Here is a 21065-nt window from a genome sequence, read left to right on the forward strand (position 1 = left end):
ACTTGTGTTTCTAATCTGTTTTTTATGGTACTGTCAAACAATAGTATGGAACAGACCTATCCTTATTCATCTGACAAAGCAGTGAAGAGACCTAGGTACAAAATTGTTAACACAGATGCTTTTTGCAGCAGGCTCTCACTGTAGGCCACAATAAGAAGTTTTAGGTAACAAAGGTTATCTAATCATTTTGAGATAAAAATATATAGAGCCTTTTTCCATAGCCAGGACCATGCCACAATATACAGCAGACATTATGGCACCGAATAATCAGACATAGTTATTACTCAGTAAGCTGAAGGTAATCAGGGAGCCAGGAATACAGAAACTGCTCTTTAAATACTGTTAAATAGAGAAGTGGAAAAATGAAGTACTAACTGAGAGTAGAAACTAAGAGATAGATCCATTTTAGTGAACCCATATGAAGAGACATGTTTTATGTAAATTTTAGATTGCATTGCCTTCAATTTTGAGATTTTCAAAAACACATGGAAATAGTTAGTGATATATTTATTAAGGTTATATTATTTCCCATATATCTTCCAGTATATGAAATAGTTCAAGGATAGGAAACTTTGTATGCATTGAGCAGGACAACATAAAGAAAACAAGAACAAATTGTGCAAACTGAATTTCTGTTTCTGTACATACACCTACTCATACACTACACACATCCAGATAGAAACACAAATGTATCCATTCATTATTCACACAAGACACAAAGGAGCTCTGGAATATTGTATTCATCTGAAATAAAGATAGCCCTGAATTTAAGATTATTTCCATCTCCAAAAGGAGAGTAGATTGCCCAGGATTGGTGTACATGTTTATAAATTCTTTCTAATGTTTGCATTGCCAGCCTTTACTACTTAACAGAACAGAACTCAACAGAACAGAATAGAATAACCAAGTTGAAAGGGACCACAGAGGTCTAGTTCAACCTCCTGCTCAAGTAGGAGACCCTATACTATTCCAGACAAGTGGCTGTCCAGCCTCTTTATCAATCTAAGATTGCTAGCCCCTTCTAAGTCCAGTCCTGGAGATTTCTTCTTCACCAATGAATATGTGCATGTGATATAATTGCATCTGTATATATACTTCCATGTCTATATTTGAAGCTACACTTCAAAAAAGGCACATAGGAGAATAAATGTATATCAGTTGAATTTAAAATTTATTAACTGCAAATTAATCTTTCTCCCTCTGAATAACTAGTCTCTGCACATTTTTCTTCCTTCCAATAGAAGCAATAAAAAGGATGAAGATGGTATAAAAGCAACAATAGCTGCACTGGGAAGGGAAGGAAAAAGAAAGAGAATTTAAAATTAAATTAAATGAAGAAGGGAGGGAGGGAGGGAGGAAGAGGGGAAGGGGAAGGGGAAGGGGAAGGGGAAGGGACCCACGCTTCTGAGGAGAAAAAGGAGACTATTTTCCTGGCAAACAGCCCTCCCATCTTCAGGCTTAATCTTCAAAACCATCCTTGTTTTGCAGGAAGGAAGTCTGTAATCATTTCCACGTAAGCCCATTCAAACTGAATGGCATGAATTCACAAATGTAACATGAATCAGAGGTAACTATTTGAGAAAAGCATTTTATATTTCTTTTTTTTGTAAATATTTTATTAAAATTTTTAAACATAACATAAATCATTATAAAACAGAATGTTGTCTGGGTAGCATTTATAAGACAGTCCTTAACAATTAATTTCTATAATCTATATTCCATATGTTAATTATTTGATTTCCCCTTTCCCCAACGTATCTTTCTTTGCAAAACATTACATTAAGACAGTTTTATTTGCTTAACAACAGTTCAATATATAGTTTCAATAATCCTGTATCTCCTTTTAGTTGCCTTATCATAAATCCTGTCACCATGTTTATTTCAGCTTATTTCTCCCCTTTTTAACACTTAACTGTATTTACCTTGGTGGATTTCATTCTGTTTTTTCCATACCCTCTCATATTTTTATATTTCCCAATCAATAAGTAAAAAGAAAAGAAAAAGAAAAAGAAACAAAAAAAGAAGAAAGAAGAGCAGCTTATTTCTCCCTCCAAATTCTAAATGTTCTTACAAATAACAATCAGTTCAACATTCAACTATATTTACATTAGTGGATTTAAGTACTAGACTACAAAAGATAACATATGAAAATATGTATTTCTCCTAATTTAATATATATTTATTCCCTCAATTTCTCATTCTTTTTAACCATAGCTAAGAATGTATTTAGTCTATTTAAACTTTGAACATTCCATTCAATAGTTCTAATCACCTAATCCTTTAAATCTCATTCAAAACACATTTTTTATATTTTTCTTATCATCACATTTAAGTAGCTAAAACGTTTGCTTTTGTTTAAATCAATTCAACTCAGAAGAATAGGGAAAAAACAAAAAAACAACAAAAACAAAACAAAACACTATTATATTGATTTGGAGGAAGAAAAAGAAGAAAAAATTTCCCTCTAAGAGTAGTATATTTCAAAATTTTTCCCATTTCTTAGCCGTATTCAAACAAATGTTTCTTTTTGAAGTATTCTTTCTGATATATTCCATCTTTTTCCTGATGTTTCATCATCATTTGTTTCCCTAAAGGGTATTTTTTTCTCATTCTTTTCCTTATCTTCAAAGTTGTTTAGATGTATTAAAATATTTCCCAATTGAATTAAATCATAATTTTTTATTTTATATGATTCCATCTTCAAGTCTCTATCCTCAAAATTATATTTAATCATCTCTGCTATATTTTCCTGAGAGAGTTCTTGAAGTGAAATTAAGTTGAGAATAAGTTGATTCATGCTCTCAAAGTTCTTCTGCATTTCCTTGTAATTTAAGGTCATTGTCCTTTGAAATTTTTGCTGCTTATCATATACTTCCTTTTTTGAAATGAGCGTTTTATAATGTTCCTTCTTTGAGTCTCTGTCTTCAAAATCTTGTTCAGTCATCTCTACTGTATTTTCCTGAGGAATTTCTTGGAGTGAAATTAAGTTGAAAATGAGTTGATTCATACTTTCAAAGTTATTCTGGATTTCTATGTAGTTTAAAGTCATTGTCCTTTGAAATTGTTGTCGCTCATCACATGTTTCCTTTTGTAAAGTATTCATTGCTTCAGCTGTGTTATCTTTGTTTAAAACAGGTGCATTTTCTGAAAGCTTAAAAGTTCAAAGGGGAAAAAAAGAAAAGAAAAAAATCCTCATCCACCAGCAGGTGTCAGCATTTGCTCATTTTTCATGTCTTTCTAGTTGTTTTCTTTCTCTAAAGGGTAAATGTCACCACCCAACTGAAAGGGAGGGAGCGAAGTCCCCCTCCCCCTTTCCTTCTTTGGAGATCTCTTATTTTGGGGATTTTCTTCTTCAGGAAAGTAGGTAGGATAGAGAAAATCAGTATTCTTACCCAGATTCAAGCATGTTGTTTATTATTTCGCTTAGTTTAATTGCTTATGACTTCTGTTGCTTCAGCTATGACTGGACATGACGTTAGCCAGCCTTTTCTTCTGTTGGTTTCTGGGAGGCTTCTCCTGGACTGTTTGGAGAGACCGCCGTCTCTCCTAAGTCCCTGGGATTTCCTTCATTCATTCCACCACTTCAGGGTGGATTCTGGCCCCTTAGGGTCCCCAACAAAAAGAAATTTCAGCTGGAGGATCCGACGTTTCGAATTCTCCAACTGCTCCACTGAGAGACAGGAACCGGAAATCAGCATTTTATATTTCCATAAGGATAAATAGTAGATATTTATTCATTGCTGAGCTGTTCAATATGCAGCTTGAAAACAAGTTTATTAAGCTGAGTGTCCAGTGTATCAGATATAGGGGGGGAAATACTTCTAAGCTGCACCTGTGCATGTGTGTACTGACAATGTTTGTAATTTAGTTGTAACTGAACGCAGTAAGTTTAAGCAAGCAGAAGAGGTTAAACAGCCACACACCATTTGGCACATGATGCCATGATGCCTTGCATGTTAATAAATAATGACGTTTTTATTTATTGAGAAGTTTTTTATCATGGAGTTTATTATCATTTCCATATTCTTCATGCGTCTTGATGCTCTTCTTCCTCACCATTCAGTTCAATCCTCCTCAACCATTTATCCACGCTTATTTTTCCTCCTCCATTATGCTTCCATAGACTGATAAATACTGGTGGTGATTTCCAATAGCTGCACAGGACAACAAATTTTTAAGAAGTTTTGTTTCCTGAAAAATATTTGGTGATTATGATAGACCCATTCAAACTGAACACAAATATAATTTCAGAATGACTGTATCAGGTAGGAATCTTGAGAAATATGACATTAACTTTTAATGACTATAAAGTATTTAATAGCATAATGTTTCCAACATGCTGCATGAGTTCAACAGAGATAAAAGTGGTTCTGATGTATCTCACTGCAGTGTCCAACAATGGTCAGCCAGGACTGATGGATTCTAGTTGCCATAATTCCATTTTTCTATTGTGGCAAAGTCTTTCACCATGTTTTTTATTGACTGCACCTAGATTTTCAAAAAAAAGTCCAAATGTGAATGCAAAAAATAAATCTTCAGTGACATGCTGCACTTCATGGCCTTGTATGCTGTAAGACGTTTGTCAGCCAGTTGTGGTTGTTGTAATTTTGTGGTTTGTAGTTGCCAAGAAAATTCTCAATAATGTCTTTTGAATGCTTTCCTGATGATTTTCTCTGGTCCCACCAATAGATCTTCAAACCACTTGTCATTGATAATATATCTGACCCAAGGACCAACATAAATGCCTTCCTTAATCTTGGCATCAGTTATTTTTGGAAAAATCAGTCTCAAATAATGAAAACTTTCACCTTTCTTGTTCATCACTTTCACAATTTTTTTCATTAATCTGATTATTATGTGAAACAGACACAAAAATATCTTTATCGGGTCAACAAATCTTTCATGTTCTACATTTTTCTGTCCTGGAGCCAAATTCTTTTGAAGTGGCCATTTCTTTCCAATGTAACTCTCTGCATGGCTGTCCCATATATAACAACAGTACTTGGTATATCCAAGCTCCATTCCAGGCAGCAGGGCCACTACATATAGACCTCCACAGATTTATTTATTTATTTATTTATTTAATTTATATACCGCCCTTCTCTCAAGAGACTCAGGGCGGTTAACAGGGCAATACGTAAAAGACAAATACAAAAGTTAAAATTATTAAAACATGATTAAACAATGCCCATAGTACAAATAGTACAAATTTAAAATTAAAGTCATAATAACAAACCCACCCCATCCCATCAGGCCAGGCCCGCTTCCTTAAAGAGATGGGTTTTAAGGTCGCGCCGGAAGGAGCGGAGGTCAGGCGCCATCCGGAGCTCTACCGGAAGATGGTTCCATAAGTCCGGTGCACCCACAGAGAACGCTCTCCCCCTGGGGGCCACCAGTCGGCATTCTTTGACCGGCGGCACCCTGAGGAGGCCCTCTCTGTGGGAGCGTACTGGGCGGAGGGAAGTTGACGCCGGCTGCAGGTGCTCCCCAAGGTATTCTGGACCCATGCCATGGAGGGCTTTGTAGGTCATTACCAACACCTTGAACCTCACCCGGAAGACAACTGGCAACCAATGCAGCTCGCGGAGCAAAGGTGTAACACGGGAGTATCGGGAGACCCCCGACACAACTCTCGCGGCTGCATTCTGTGCCAGCTGGAGCCTCCGAGTGGTCTTCAAGGGTAGCCCCATGTAGAGAGCGTTGCAGTAATCAAGACGAGAGGTCACGAGCGCATGAGTGACCGTGCGCAAGGCATCCCGGTCTAGATAGGGCCGCAACTGGCGCACCAGGCGAACCTGGGCGAACGCCCCCCTAGTTACAGCTACAATATGGTCTTCTAAAGAGAGCTGTGAATCTAGGAGGACTCCCAAGTTGCGAGCCCTATCTACAGGAGGTAATGACTCACCCCCCATAATGAGGGGTGGGATATCCTGAATATCCCGAGATGCCGGTACGCACAGCCACTCCGTCTTGTCGGGGTTGAGACGAAGCCTGTTCCTCCCCATCCAGACCCGGACCGCCTCCAGGCACCGGGACATCACGTCGAGGGCATCACTGGGGTGGTTTGGGGTCGAAATGAAAAGTTGGGTATCATCAGCATACTGATGATACCCAACTCCAAAACCACGAATGATCTCACCCAGCGGCTTCATGTAGATGTTGAACAGAAGGGGCGAGAGGACCGACCCCTGAGGGACTCCACAAGCGAGAGGCCTCGCGGTCGACCTCTGCCCCCCCGTCAACACTGACTGCGAACGTCCCAGGAGATAGGAGGAGAACCACTGAAGAACCGTGCCTCCCACTCCCAATCCCCTGAGACGCCGCAGCAAGATACCATGGTCGATGGTATCGAAAGCCGCTGAGAGGTCTAATAGGACTAGAACAGAGGAGTATCCTCTGTCCCGAGCCCTCCAGAGATCATTCACCAGCGCGACCAATGCCGTCTCCGTGCTGTACCCAGGCCTGAAGCCCGATTGGTACGGGTCTAGATAATCCAGTTATATTTGTTGTACTGAATGTGATTCAACAGAAGTTCCATGTTTTTGTATGTTTCTTTCATATGTGCAGCATAGCCAATAGGTATTAAGAGTGTACATTGCCATTGTATAAAAACAGAAGTTTTCTATAAAATGGTATATGGTAGGTTAAATTCCTGGTTATTTTCATGATTAGCAGCCAAAAATCTATAAGATACATTCAAAAGTGTTCAGGAAGCAAAATCTGTAATGTCACATTGCTGCTATAATTATATTTGGGCTACTTACTTCAAACAGCTTATCTATTTACATCTATACGTGTGTCTGATTTGAAGGATGCCACTAGAAACATGCAAGGTTGAGAAATTCCAAAATGAAGCTGTGCAGGGCATGGCTTTCTGAGCAGTGTTCCCCAGTCTTGACAACTTTACAATAAATAGACTTTAATTTGCAGAATTCTGGCTGGGGAATTCTGGGCATTGAAGGCCACACATCAATTCCCAAGATTCAGAAAAACCTATTTAGAGGCTGGTTGAAAGAAACTCTAGCTCCAATGCAAAGCATTCAAATGTAATTGAACTGAGCTCATATACATTAAGTCCCTTTCATGTTGTGCATTGGGAAACAACTCTTTTTCTGGCCTCTTAATGCTTGAAGAATTATTGAAGTGTTCCACCATTGGATACTCCATTTGAACTTTGAGATAAGTCTGCCCAATTCTTAAGGATTAAATAAAAACATACAAACACAGTCTTCAGAGAATCATATATCATAAAGATTATGATGCAGTTATATTTCATGAGCTAATAGCGCTGTTCTTATTGATTACATTGATTTAATACATTTATTGCACTTAAGCATAGCAACCATGTCTTCTGCATTCATTTACAACTTGATTACATTGGCATATTTGGAATGTACCTTTTTATATCATCACATCTGTTTAATCATGCTAATGGTCCATCTGCTTTTCTTGTGTGATGATGATGCTGTGAAGACAAGAGCAAATTTCTAACGATGAGCAACCCATTTATTTTATCCCTCAAGTACTTGTTCTGCAGTTCATACTTTTTAAGTCTTGTGAGGAAATTTCTTATGTATTATATTCTTTATTTTCAGAAAGGGATATATTCAATTTTTCAGGAGTCCAGGTTTCACTTTTGAAGTCTCTTAGAAAAATCTGTGCTTGTCTTCAGATACTGTTTCAAAGTTGGCTACAGACAGGTTTTGAATAGCTATAAAATGTTTGTTACTTGCTATTACAAATCTGCAGCATTAAAGAACTCTTGTTGTTACTGAACAACCTGTATTTGTTGGTACTCTGAATTTCTTAGAGAAATGAGCTATTCTCTATGTGCATCAGCAAGGATTTTGCATGAGAACATCTCCTTCTATAGAGAATTGCGCTTAAATGATTCCTTCTCTGAGGATAACCCCATTTTGAAAAGCCTGCAAGAATGGATTGTCTACCCTCCATATTTCAATATGAAGATGTTTTTGATCCCACCAATAATTTGTCTTCTGGCAGCCATCCTGGTCATTCCTTTCATCTTATTTGTGATTTTTTCTCATGTCAACATACGTCAGGAAACAAGGTACCTTTTGTTGGGCAATGCTTTGCTTAGTGATTTGATGTATCTGCTGCTCTACACTCTGTCTGCGGTTTTCAGTATGTCCACCTTCAACCTCTCAAAAAGTGGTTGTGTCATGCTGTTGTTTTTGCTAGCAATGACTTACTGTGGAGGCTTATTAACATCTGCGGCAATGGTGCTAGACATTTATTTGGCCATATTGTGGCCTTTGCATTATATTTCCATTCTGCCTTATTCCCGAGCAAAAAAACTGATTCTGTTCCTATGGATCTGCTCTGGGATTTTCCCTGGGATTGTTTTCTTAATACTACACATCACTCAAGACTCTGGGGAATGTCCAGTAGAAAACTGTTCTGTTCCAATTATACTGGCAATGACTTTACTAGGAAATGATGCCATGAAATTCTGCTACATACTCTGCGTGTCTTCCCTTTTTATCTGTCTGACCCTCATTCTTTGTGGTTACATGGTCTTGTATTTTAAAACAAAGCAATCAGGAATATGGAGAAGCATTTTCTCTCGAGCCAGTGTGACATTCCTAATGCATCATATTATCCTATTCTTTCATTTCTCTCCTCTTGTGGCTGTTGTAGTTGAGTCACTCCTTTATGTCAATGCTGTAATTGGGCCACAGACAGGAATTTGGGTGTCTATGATAGCTTGTAATGTCCTGATTACTTTGCCCAAGGCTTTGTTACCTTATCTGTGTGGGCTTCGATACAGAGAGATATCATCATCCCTCAAGTTCTGCATCAAATGGAAACGTTCTACAGTGGTAGCTCCTACTACATTTACCTGAGCAGAAACAAGGACATTAGAGTAACTGTGACCTAAAGCTGTGCTATGTATCTCATAAACTGAAATTATTCATAATTTTATTGACCTGTTGACTAAATTATTTGTATTTTTTCCTAATGTGTTCTTAATATCAACATGCTATCATACTAGATGATATTTAGGATAATAATTTTATTGCTATGAGTGAAATGTTCTGATGCATGGGTTTACTCTTCAGATATGGACCTAAATCTGCTAAATATGTACCAAGCACATTGTTACATTTGACTTTACAAATTCCAGAGTATGAATCTTTTCACTAAAAAGGGGCTCAGTACTAATGTTTTGTACCAGCCAAGTTTTCTCTTTGTTTTGTATAATACAGAGCCAGAATCTATCCTACATTTTTCTAGCCTTTCCCATTTTTTTCCTTCCCTGGGAAAGAAATTTTTGATGGCAAAAATCCACATTCCATGGCAATGTATTTGAGTTTCTTTATTGTTGAAGTGGTAGAGGCTGCAAACAGCTGGTCCTTTTGTTTTATGCTATTCTTCTTTCTATTTTGCTGGTTGGAAAAAAAAACTGCTTAGTAAAAACACTTCCTTTTATAACCTGTTTCCCTGGGATTTAATGGAAGTCTAGGAAGCCAGACCATTGGAGAAATGAAAAATAGGAATTCACATCTGCTCCTTCTAAGTGTGCTCAAGAACACAATGGTTGGTCAGTGAAGGATTCTGTGAAGTTCTCTCCTTTTATAGAAAATCTTGAAACCAATAAGAATAGAACAAATGCAGGATACTTTTTCTGTATGAGATGAATTTTCTATATTTTATAGAAATATTTTCTATATTTTATATGTCCTGTTTCCCCAAATCCTGACTCCTCTCAGTAATGTGGATTATGCCTCCAGGTGATTGATAGTTGAATAGGGGAAAAAATACCTTTGCTCCATACAGTTCCAGTTCAGGAAATAGGAAGGTTGAAATCTAACACAGTTGGAAGCATCAGGTTGGGGAAAAACCAATCTAATGATCTCTGCTGTGGGAGAGGAAGAACTCAAGAATACAAGCCTTTTTGATGCCTCCATCAAATCAATAGTGAAACTGTGTGGGAAAGAAAATAAACATTTAACAGTACATCTTGTAATCCTTTATGAGACAACTGTGTTCCCTCAGCAACATTTGGAGATTTTTTTCTACCCAGAAGTGCATCAATAATGTTCTGTTGCTAGAGAAAGATAGGTTGCTAACCAAATCTGCCATCTATGTTTGGATATACGTAAACCAGATCCAGTCAGGCGCACCTATTGGAAAAACCCCTTTCCCTGACAATATTCTAAGAACAGCTTTAAAAGACATCCTTGAAATGAAGAATAGTAGCTAAGCAATATATTCTAACACAGTCCTCAACACTTATTTGGTAAGTATTACTTTTTTAAAAAAATAATCTTAATAAAGGTAAAGATAAAAGAATGGTTTGGCTCTCAAGCAAAGCTTTCATGAAAGGTTACTTTATGCAACATAATGGTGAACTCCAAAGAAGACATAAGAAAAAGCATAAGCTATTTTGGATGAGATTAAAAGAAAAGAAGAACAATTTAAATTTCCAGAGCATATAAGTATTTCTCAACAAATTAACTTCTACAAGGACAATTATCTATGTTACCAGAAATGGAAATAAAAGTGAATGAAAACAAAAACAAAAAAGTTGGGTTTGCAAATAAACCAGAAAAGTGGTTGGCATAAAAATTACAAAAAAGAAAAAGAAAAAAAAATGGTCTTGAAATTACAAGAGGAAGACATGGTAATAACAGATAATGTGGCTGTGCAAAAATTATTTCATCACTATTATTCAAATTTATATAAAAGACAAGAAATTTTCCTGGAGAAAATAAATTAATATTTACATGAACTAGGTTTTCTGAAGATTACAGAGAAATAGAAATAGATTATGGGCTATTGTGGGCTAATGGGCTGCAGTGTAACAGTAAGGGAAGTTAGTGAAACTATACAAAAGACAGAAATAGGAAAGGTGCCTGGATAAAATGGATTACCAGCGCCTTACTATAAATGTTTTGAGGATGATCTTTCCAACCTTTACAAAATACAATGAACTCTATTTTAAAGAGGAGAAAGGGCTGGAAAAAGGATAATATAGCATTAATACCTAAGAAGAAACATGATTTGACTAACACTATCAGCCAATATAATTGCTGAATGAACACTATAAGTTGTTTGCAATGATTTTGGCTGAGAGGTTGAAAATAATTTTGCAAGAATTTATTCATCAGGATCAATGTGGGTTTATAACCTAAAGAACTATTAAAATGCAATATTAGAAACGTTTTGGACATTTTGGAATACTTGGAGCAACATAATGAAAAACAAGCCACATTGATTTTATTGGATATAGGAAAGGCCTTTGATAATTTGGGCTGGAGTTTGGGAGATATGGACTTTGGAAAGAATTTTATTAAATGGGTAAGATCAACTTCACAGAAAGTACAAATAGTTGTTAATGGAGATCTAGCAAAGCCCTATGATATACAAAAAGGGTCAAGATGGGGATGGCTCTTGTCTTCTTTCTATTTTAGTTCTTGAGTTATAAGACAAGATAATTTTTTGAATAAAGATTAGAAAAGAGACTTATAAGCTAAGGGTATTGCTAACTTTCCCATTAATGTTTTGGAGGATCCACTAAAGGGAATATTGTAGAAGCATTCATGGGGAAAACTGATATATTAGCAGATTGTAAGATTAACAAACAGAAGATAAAGATGTTAATAAAAAACATGAAAATAGAGGACCAAACAGAATTGATGAAACAAATAGATTTTAAGATTGAGAAGAAAGTAATATATTTCGGTATCACCATAAGAATTATAAATTGTATGTTATTTCAAAATAATTACCGTAGTTTCCGGCGTATAAGACTACTTTTTAACCCATGAAAATCTTCTCAAAAGTCAGGGGTCATCTTATATGCCCGGTGCTGAAAATTTAGGGACAGGGCTGGCTGGAAAACCTGGAGTGGATCTCCCATTTAGTCTGCACAGGGAAAGCGGGACCAATTGGAAAAGAAGCTGCAGTCTGTGATTTTTTACAGGCTGGGGTCTGGGCGTCTTTCCTTCTAAAGTTGAAGAGCAGGTGTAGTCTATCCCAACTTGAAAGGCAGGTGGGGAATGCAGCAGTCAGAGCAGCGGCTTAGCTCTAAGGACACATTTGACTCAGGAACTGGGCGGGCTGGCTGGAAAACCTGGAGCAGATCTCCCATTTGGTCTTTTTTTTTAAAAAAATCCCATTTATATCCTGCCCTTCTCCGAAGACTCAGGGTGGCTTACAATTTAAAGCACAAATCAATGTGCTTACCAATAGCCTTCATTCTGTGTATATGCCTGTTTATTAGGGCTTTCACACACACACCCAAGCAGCATTATTACAAAGTCAGCTTATTGCCCCCAACAATCTGGGTCCTCATTTTACCTACCTTGGAAGGATGGAAAGCTGAGTCAACCTTGAGCCTGGTGGGATGCGAACCTGCACTAATTGCAGGCAGCTTTTGTTACTTAAGGCTCTGCGCAGGGAAAGCTTTAGAGTGAATTAGGAAAAGTGAAAAAGTGAATTAGGAAAATAGGGAATGGTTGCTGGAATCAGGGGCTGCCACAAAGAAGAGGGAGTCAAGCTATTCTCCAAAGCACCTGAAAGCAGGACAAGAAGTAATGGATGGAAACTAATCAAGGAGAGAAGCAACCTAGAACTAAGGAGAAACTTCCTGACAGTTAGAACAATTAACCAGTGGAACAACCTGCCTCCAGAAGTGGTGAATGCTCCAACACTGGAAATTTTTAAGAAGAGACTGGACAGCCATTTGTCTGAAATGGTATAGGGTTTCCTGCCTTAGCAGGGGGGGTTGGACTAGATAACCTCCAAGGTCCCCTCCAACTAATTATTATTATTATTATTATTATTATTATTATTATTATTATTATTATTATTATTATTATTATTTAATCCACTTGTACTGTTTTATGTTTACATGTTTGATGACAAAGAGCCTTATATTTAGAAGTGACAGTTTTCCTACTAAGCACCTGCATGTCATAAGCATTTGAATTAAAATTACCATATTAAAATCAAATCTGATGTTTTTTAATTTTTATTTGGTGTGCGTTGGAAGAGGGGTAGTCTTATACGGCGAGTATAGCCCAAACCCTATAATTTAACAGGAAATGTAGGGGGTCGTCTTATTTATTTATTTATTTATTTAATTCCATTTATATCCCGTCCTTCTCCGAAGACTCAGGGCGGCTTACAAGCTTAGCAGTATATATGCCCAGTTGTCTTATACGCTGGAAAATACGGTATGTTAAACCTTGAAAGAAGATGAAAAGGACCTGTAAAAGTGGGAGAATCTGTCATTGCTCAGGATAAAGATGAATGTTTTGCCTAGAATTTAGTTTTTGCTTCTGACTACCTGTTTTGGCAACTGATGTATTATTTAAATGGTGGCAAAAGGATACCTCTAATTTTGTGTGGCAAGGGAGAAGCCACAGGTTATTTATATAAGATTTTACACAATATAAAGAAAAGAGAAGGACTGGGTTTATCTTATTTGAAATTGCATTTCACAGCTTGTTGTTTGGTTTGGTAGGTGTTTCTGAGAAATAGAAGAATTTTAGAGTCAGAAGGACATGACCTAAGATTTGGGTAGCAGAGATAATTGTTGTATGATAAAGTTAACGTTAATGTAGATTTTAAAAATCATTACACTAGATGTACCATATTGAGAATACGGAATGGTTTTCTTATGTACAGATTTGATAATTTGGGTTGTTTACAATCAGAAAGATTTGAAGTAGATAAAATAATTTGGGGATTAAAACATTATAAGACTGATTTTGAAACAAAATTGTGCACAAACGATAAACATGTGATAGCTAACATATATAACTTTTAACACTGAATTCAAAGTAGATTAAAGTTGAACTAGAAAAATTTCAGAAATGATAAAAATTATAATGAACAGTTGGAACAAAGTGAAAATATGTGGTTGAAAGGACTAAATACCATTGTGCTATAATCTTAAACTTTTATAAAATGATATACCATTGCTTTATGACACCAATAAAAAATACCTAGTATATATAAAGGTTCTTCTAGCACTAGCATTGATGGTGTTACCTAGTTTGGATAATGAAATGTCTGCAAGAAAACAATCAAGCTCAGAGAGCACCAAAGACCCTTCAAAGGTTCTTCAGATTTATTTTGGAAATGTGAAGAACAAGAATGGTTATTTTATTATATTTGGTGATTGGGGAAAAAATAGAAAATGTTAGGCTTAAGTTAGTACAAGTAATTCAGAGGATTTTAAATATTAACATGCAACTGAAACAAAAAAAAATATTTTGGAACTGATGGATAAACAGTTAGAAAAATAATCATCGATCATTACTTTTATACCTACAATGTAGGTGAAGATAACGGAACTCATTGAAAATGCCAAATTTATTTTTGATGAAAGAAAAGACAATATTTACATTTGTTTATTTAATTTATTTGCCGCCTATCTCGCCATGAGGCTACAATAGGTGGCTTACAACAGTAAAAACAGGGAAATGAAATGTAAACATAATAGTAGCAAAATAATGACACAATGAAATAAGCAATGAAAACACAGTAATATGAGATTAAAAGATGGGCAGAGGGAAGTAGGGAATGCAGAGCAAAGGGAGGTAGTATTTGCTATCAATCTAGTAGCCATCTCCAGCGTGGGACTCCCCAGTTGGGTCCCCAATTGGCAGGCCAATTGGCAGAGCCAGGCCTTCAGGCTCTTGTGGAAGGATAAGAGGGTGGAGGCAGATCTTACCGGGTGTGTGTGTGTTGGGGGGTTAGGATGTTCCATAGAGTGGGAGCCATGCCAGAGAAAGCTTTTCTTCTGGATCCAAACAGTCAGAATTCTTTAAGTGATGAGATCCACAGTCAGCCCTCTCTGCCAGCAGGACAAGAGTTTATTGAGGACTAGAGACACCTTATGCATTTTTGTTTAAAAAAAGAAAAAAAAACATGATTTATGGCTTCGATGATTAGATAGGATGGATTATAGAAAGAAGGCTGGCATGGTGTAACTTTAGAAAGGTCAGCTTATAACTGTACAATACTTAAACTACTGTGAAGGAGCAGAACCCACTTTATATCTTTTTTCTTTCTTTTCTATTTTTCTGCTACTCTTTTCTTTTTGCACTTTTGGTTTTGTTTGTTTTTTGTTTTTTACTCTATTTTAGTTTGTATTGCTCTTGTGCTTAAATTTTTTTAGTAAAATTATAAATTTTTCAGAAAACTGCAATGATCTCTGACAAAATGTAAGTTGGACAAAAAGAAAAGGGGCCTCAATTGTTGAGAGACAAAAGGAGAGCTCTTGCATAATGTAATTACATTTTGAGCCATGTTATTTAGCATAATTTTGTTGAAATTGTAATATATTTCCTGGAAATGATGTTGCAATACCATTTTTATATGTTTCTTATTATTCAAGGGGTTGTTTTGTATGTTTCTTCCAGGAAAGCAAAATCTGAGCTAAAAATAGTATAATAGTGCCACCTATTGGGCTTCATGTAAATGTACAAAAACAAAAAGGAAATGGTCTTGTATGTGAAGACAAAAGGAGCAACAGATATAAACAACTTATCAATACATATTTTTTTTGTTTAATGAGGGGGGAGATAGGAAGATAAGATCCTATCCTGCTTATGCTACCAATGAATAAAAATAAAGTTTCATCAATCCAGGTAAATGGAATAAAGATCACAAGTTTTCCATAGAAATTGCAAGTGAAAGAGGAAGTAATGATGAATGGGAAGGCCACTTTGACAGTGCAGAATGTACCTTTATGGTCTTTATGATATCTCTGCATATTAATATTTTGTCTAGATTTATCATAGTCTTTCTCTATAGCAGACATGTCAAACACAAGGCCCGGGGGCAGGATCCGGCCCACGAAGTGGTTTCATGCGGCCCGCGAAGCCATCCTGGAAACAGTGAGGGAACGGCCCGCACTGCCTTGGCCCTGGCCCCAGTCCCATCTCCTTCTGCCAGAGACCCTCAGATCTGTCCCACTCCTGCCCAGGCCCCCATAGGTACCCTTGATGAGAACGATGTAGAGCTGGCCATGCCCACCCAGTAGGCCACGCCCACCCTGGCTACACCCACCCGGCCCCCTGAGGGCAACCGCAATGCTGATGCAGCCCTCAATGAAATTGAGTTTGACATCCCTGCTCTATAGTGTCTCAACCAAACCATTGCTAGAAGGGGAAATGGTACTAGACTAAAAGGACACAGCTCCTTTTATATGGCAGCAACTTTTAATTTGGTTTATTTTACTTCATTTCTATAACTTTTTTACTTCCAAGAAAGCCCAGAGCAATTTACAAGATAAGAATAAAAAATTTAAAATTAAAATCTTAAGTTAAACCATCATAATAAAAGTCACTGTGTTTAAAAGCAATATAAACATTAGAACAAAATATAATGCAGTCTTCTCCTGAAGCAGGCATCCCATAAAGGGGAAGAGTTAGAACTGACTGTTCATTCTCTAGGAAAGCTGTAGTTTTACAAAGAAATATGGATACTATTCCAGTGACAACTTGGTAATCTATAACTAGAGCATCCCAGGAAGCCCACTTGAGTAATGGAAAAGCGGGTTGTCTGGAAGTGTCCTTAATGGTGTTGTTTGGGTTTTTTGGGGTTTTTGTGTTGTTTTTTTCAGGGGGGGCGGGGAATATCATGGTATGCTCCAGATGGGGTTATGATGTACCTGTAAAACAGTGAGGCCATATCATGCCTATCATAAATTGGCAAGGCTTTATTACAGCCCCTTTACATTTATTTTTTCTGTTCTTCTATTCTTTGATCTGATGAAGAAGCAAGTATGTTCATTTAATTTGTTTTAATCTTAAAAAGATGTTTAAATTTTAGGCTATTACCAAATGACAGAAACATTTTAAAGTGGCAATTGTTAACATCAATTTATTTGAAATTTCATCACATCTTTCAGCAAAAAATTTAGCGCAGCTGACAAAACAATATTTAAAAGCAATATCCAAAGTTGGGAATCACAACTCACAGAGTTCAGCTTTGTCCACTAGAAGGGCATTCCAGGTAAATTTCACATATTTCTTTGTTTGTTTGATTTATGTTTATTATAATCAAAAGAGATTCTTCACAATTTTACAATAGATCCATAAAAATATAATAAAATATTCATAGCAACAGGAAAACAGTGCCTGTGACCCCCCCCCACCCCCTTCATCACATGAAAATTGCCTATAAGTAGATTCTGTCGGGACATATAAATCAGGCTGTTGAAACCAACTAGTGATCCCCCAAGTTTGGCTTCAGAATTGCTTGCCATCAGAAGTTGTGGGTGCTTCATCACTGGAGGTTTTTAAGAAAAGACTAGACATCCACCTGTCTGAAATGGTATAGGGACTCCTGCTTGAGCAGGGGGCTGGACTAGAAGACCTCTAAGGTTCCTTCCAGCTCTATTCTGATTGATTGATTGATTGACTGATTGAAGTATCCCTTTACTAAGCTGCCTAGGGCTTTAAAAGTCAAAAACAGCATTTGAATTGCACTAGTAGACAGTGCAGGGCCTGGGATACAAGCGTAATGTATTTGTGATGGAACTTTGGTTGACACTTTGTGTCATTTACCTATCTAAAAGTACCACGCAATTAATTAGCTATTCTTTGGGGGAGATTCTAGGACAGGGGTATCAAACTGCCAGCCCGTGGGCCGGACGCGTCATCCCAAAACCGCGCCCACCCCATTGCCAGCAATGGAGAAAAAGCTCCGATACGTTGCGCAACGTCACATGACGTTGCGAGTTTGACATCTCTGTTCTAGGAGATATAGACCACTGACATATGCTCATACATATAAAAGCAGGCTCTGTTTGCATATTTCAAAGTGCAGGAGAATTTGAACCGGAGTTAGCAACCTTCGGTAACAAGCAGGGAAACTGGGCATTGCACAAGACTTTTGCCTGCATTTATTTATTTGTTGCTGTCTATACTGTATTGGTGGAGGACAGGGGGCTGATCCAGATTATCTTTCTTTGTAATGAATGTAATAATGTGGCCTTTATATATGCTTTCCACTAATGTCATGTTAGTAGAAAGTTCTGAGTTCAAATCTAGGCTGGATCCTAGAAGACACAGGGCAAGTTACTTAGAGCAGAGTCAGAGTTTATTTCAACAGCTCAATGTGCAGTACAGCAATCAAAAGGTAGAGTATGAACTTACAGGGTTGAAGTGGTTACCTTGCTCTTCCCAGGGACAGGGCCTGCCTTCTAGGAATTATTGGAAATTCTAATTAGCTGGATAGCTAAAAGGGGGTGCTCAGTGGTTAACACCTTGCTGAGCTTGTGAGGGAGAAGAATCCAGACATCTAACCATATGAACTGGCTTCCAGCTTAATTAACATTGTGGTTGGAGGTGTCAATTAAACAGAGAAAGGGATTTTTTATAAGTATTTTATTGGTTTTCTATCATTACAATTTATTTGTGCTTAATAAATAATGTGTTGTCTGGGTTAATTTTTCCCTAGTCATAAAAATTAAGTTCTTACCCTTTATCTCACTTTTCCTGGAAGGGATCTTTTGTTTACCCTGAAAGGAAAGTTTAATGGGCTACCACCTTTGGCCAGTCTCCACCTCTTTGTGTGGGTAAAGGTTTCCATATCCTGAAGGGATCTCTTATGGTTATGATTGAATTTCAGATATCTCCCAATTTCTGGTGGAAGACACACCTAGTCAGTTCAGCCCAAGCATCAATATCAGCAGAAAAGCTTAAGAGGTGCTTTGTTTTGTAACCTGGGATTTACTGAGGTCAGATATGGCCATGGATATAGTGGGTGGTGTTGATCGCAATCTCACAAATTAATTGCCATCTAGGTCCAGCCATCCCCCATTTTATCCTCTAAGAATGCGTTGGGACTAATTTGCAGTATGTCAGCTTTTCCCTTCATTTTCATCTGTGAGTGCATTGGTGTCTAGAGGCAACAGGGTACCCAGCACCTCTCTTTTTATATGCAATGTCTCCCTTTTCACATATTATTCTATAAAGCACATTCTTTTTAAACCAGAAGAGTGCAGTGCAAAATCAGAGAAATGTGATAACCAAGGCACAGTATTATTGTGATTCATAAATCACTTTGGGGAGTACAAATGTATTTATACCCCGATGCATATGTCTTTCCCATACCTAGTAGTTATGTTGACAATTTAGCATCTACAGAAGGAAACTGAGCAAATATACTACACCAGCATGATTGTTCCATTCCCAATAGACTCTTTATAACTTTTGGGAAAATGAGGTATTTCACGAGCACTTATTCTTCATTTATCTTGAATCTTCCTTCAAAGTTAAACTGAGATTGCTCCAGGCACTACCTTACGGATGTATGTATATGATTTCCTCAGGGTGACACTCCCATGATGCGAGACCCCACGAGGGAGGATGCACTCCTCAGTCAATATCTGGGTCTCAGCATCCCAACACAGCACTGTGGCAATGACATCATTCTTCTCATCCCGTCCTCCAGTAATGAACAGTTTGTTGTTGCAAGGAGCAATCCCACAACTAGCACGTTCATGGTTTAACTGAGTCACAAGGCACCATACATCTTTGAGTGGGCTGTAAGAATAGAGTGCTTTCATTGCCCCACCTGGAAAGGGAAGATGGCAAATTATTCAACAAGTGATTGGTAATGCATAAAGTGAAACCTCAATTTAACAGACTCCCATTAATTGACTTTGGATGCAACAGACCAAATTTGTCTCCAGATATCCCCCCCAAAAAATAATAGGCAAGACCACTGCATCTGAAGCAGACAATCTACATAAGGCAGTTAATTTTTTTAAAAAAATTATGGTATGTATGATGATTTTTATCATTTATGAAATGATATCATTTTGCAACCTATGTAAACCATTGCAAATGATGTAATTTGTGGTTTAATGGACATTTGGGAGTAATGGAATTCTGTTTCCCCAAATGGCCCATTAAATTCAGGCACGATTCCACTATGCTTCAGAGCAATGCACAGTATTTATGTCAGAGTCAAGTTTCTTCTCCCCACACACAATATTGTAAAAAAATGGACAACCAAAAATTACTCTACTATGAGATTTAGGCTGAAGATGCCATAATCTAAAGTAAGCCAAGAAGACAAAAGCCAGGAATCTTATCTCAAAGATCCTTTCCAGGGAGGTAGAAAAGACAGAACAAATCAGTGGTGGGATTCAAAAATGTGAACAGCCAGTTCTCTGTGTGGATGCCGTTTCCGGAAGTCCATTCTGGGCCTGGGCAACAAAAAATTAGCTACCGGTTCTGCCGAAGTGGTGCAAACCAACTGAATCCCACCACTGGAACAAATCATTATGAAATCAAAGAAGAAATGTTATCTGAAGCAAAGACTTGTAAATCAACAAGCAAATGTAGCTGCTGGGACTTGTGAATTAACAAAACAAGCATCTAGGGCAGGCATGTCAAACTGCCGGCCCGTGGGCCGGATGCATCATACTGAAACCGCGCCCACCCCATTGCCGGCAATAGGGAAAAAGTCGTTATACGTTGCGCAATGTCACGTGACATCACAAGTTTCACATGCCTGATCTAGGGGGATAAAAAATGTGCTGAAGCCCTCCAACTCCTTGAGTCCTCCTGAATGCAGACATGGGCCTACGTCCCTCTAACTAATGCCTGGCAGCTTAGCCGTGTCTGTGTGTGTGTGAGAGAGAGAGAGAGACAGAGAGAGACAGAGAGAGACAGAGACAGAGACAGAGAGCACAAATGTACATAATAATCAGTATAGTTTTAAAGGTAAAGGTTCCCCCGCACATGCGTGCTAGTCGTTTCCGACTCTAGGGGCCGGTGCTCATCTCCATTTCAAAGCTGAAGAGCCAGCGCTTGTCCAAGGATGTCTCCGTGAACATGTGGCTGGCATGACTAGACGCCAAAGGCGCATGGACCGGTGTTACCTTCCCACCGTAGTGGTCCCTATTTTTCTACTTGCATTTTTATGTGCTTTCGAACTGCTAGGTTGGCAGAAGCTGGGACGAGTAACAGGTGCTCACTCTGTTACGTGGCACTCGGGATTCGACCCGCCAAACTGCCGACCTTCTGATCGACACTGAGCCACCGCGTCCCTACTATAGTTTTACT

At 37.8% G+C, this 21065-nt stretch overlaps 2 protein-coding genes across 2 annotated transcripts in view; one reads left to right on the plus strand and one right to left on the minus strand.

The window, feature by feature from the left end:
* Nucleotides 1-7814: 7814 nt before the first annotated feature.
* GPR148 (G protein-coupled receptor 148) lies at nucleotides 7815-8867 on the plus strand (the record flags this gene model as incomplete). The annotated part of the gene is made up of 1 exon (XM_083363290.1): nucleotides 7815-8867. The coding sequence occupies one exon, from the start codon at nucleotides 7815-7817 to the stop codon at nucleotides 8865-8867; it is 1053 nt and encodes a 350-aa protein (XP_083219416.1).
* A 7543-nt stretch (nucleotides 8868-16410) lies between these two features.
* Nucleotides 16411-21065, minus strand: part of KLHL6 (kelch like family member 6) — a 29801-nt gene continuing 25146 nt past the window's right edge. The window contains exon 7 of the mRNA XM_083363375.1: nucleotides 16411-19566. Within this exon, the coding sequence (XP_083219501.1) occupies nucleotides 19265-19566 (302 nt within the window). The 3' untranslated portion in view covers nucleotides 16411-19264. The remainder of the gene's footprint in view (nucleotides 19567-21065) is intronic.

Source organism: Vipera ursinii, assembly GCF_947247035.1.
Source record: "Vipera ursinii genome assembly, chromosome: 5".
NCBI classification, from domain to species: Eukaryota; Metazoa; Chordata; class Lepidosauria; order Squamata; family Viperidae; genus Vipera; species Vipera ursinii.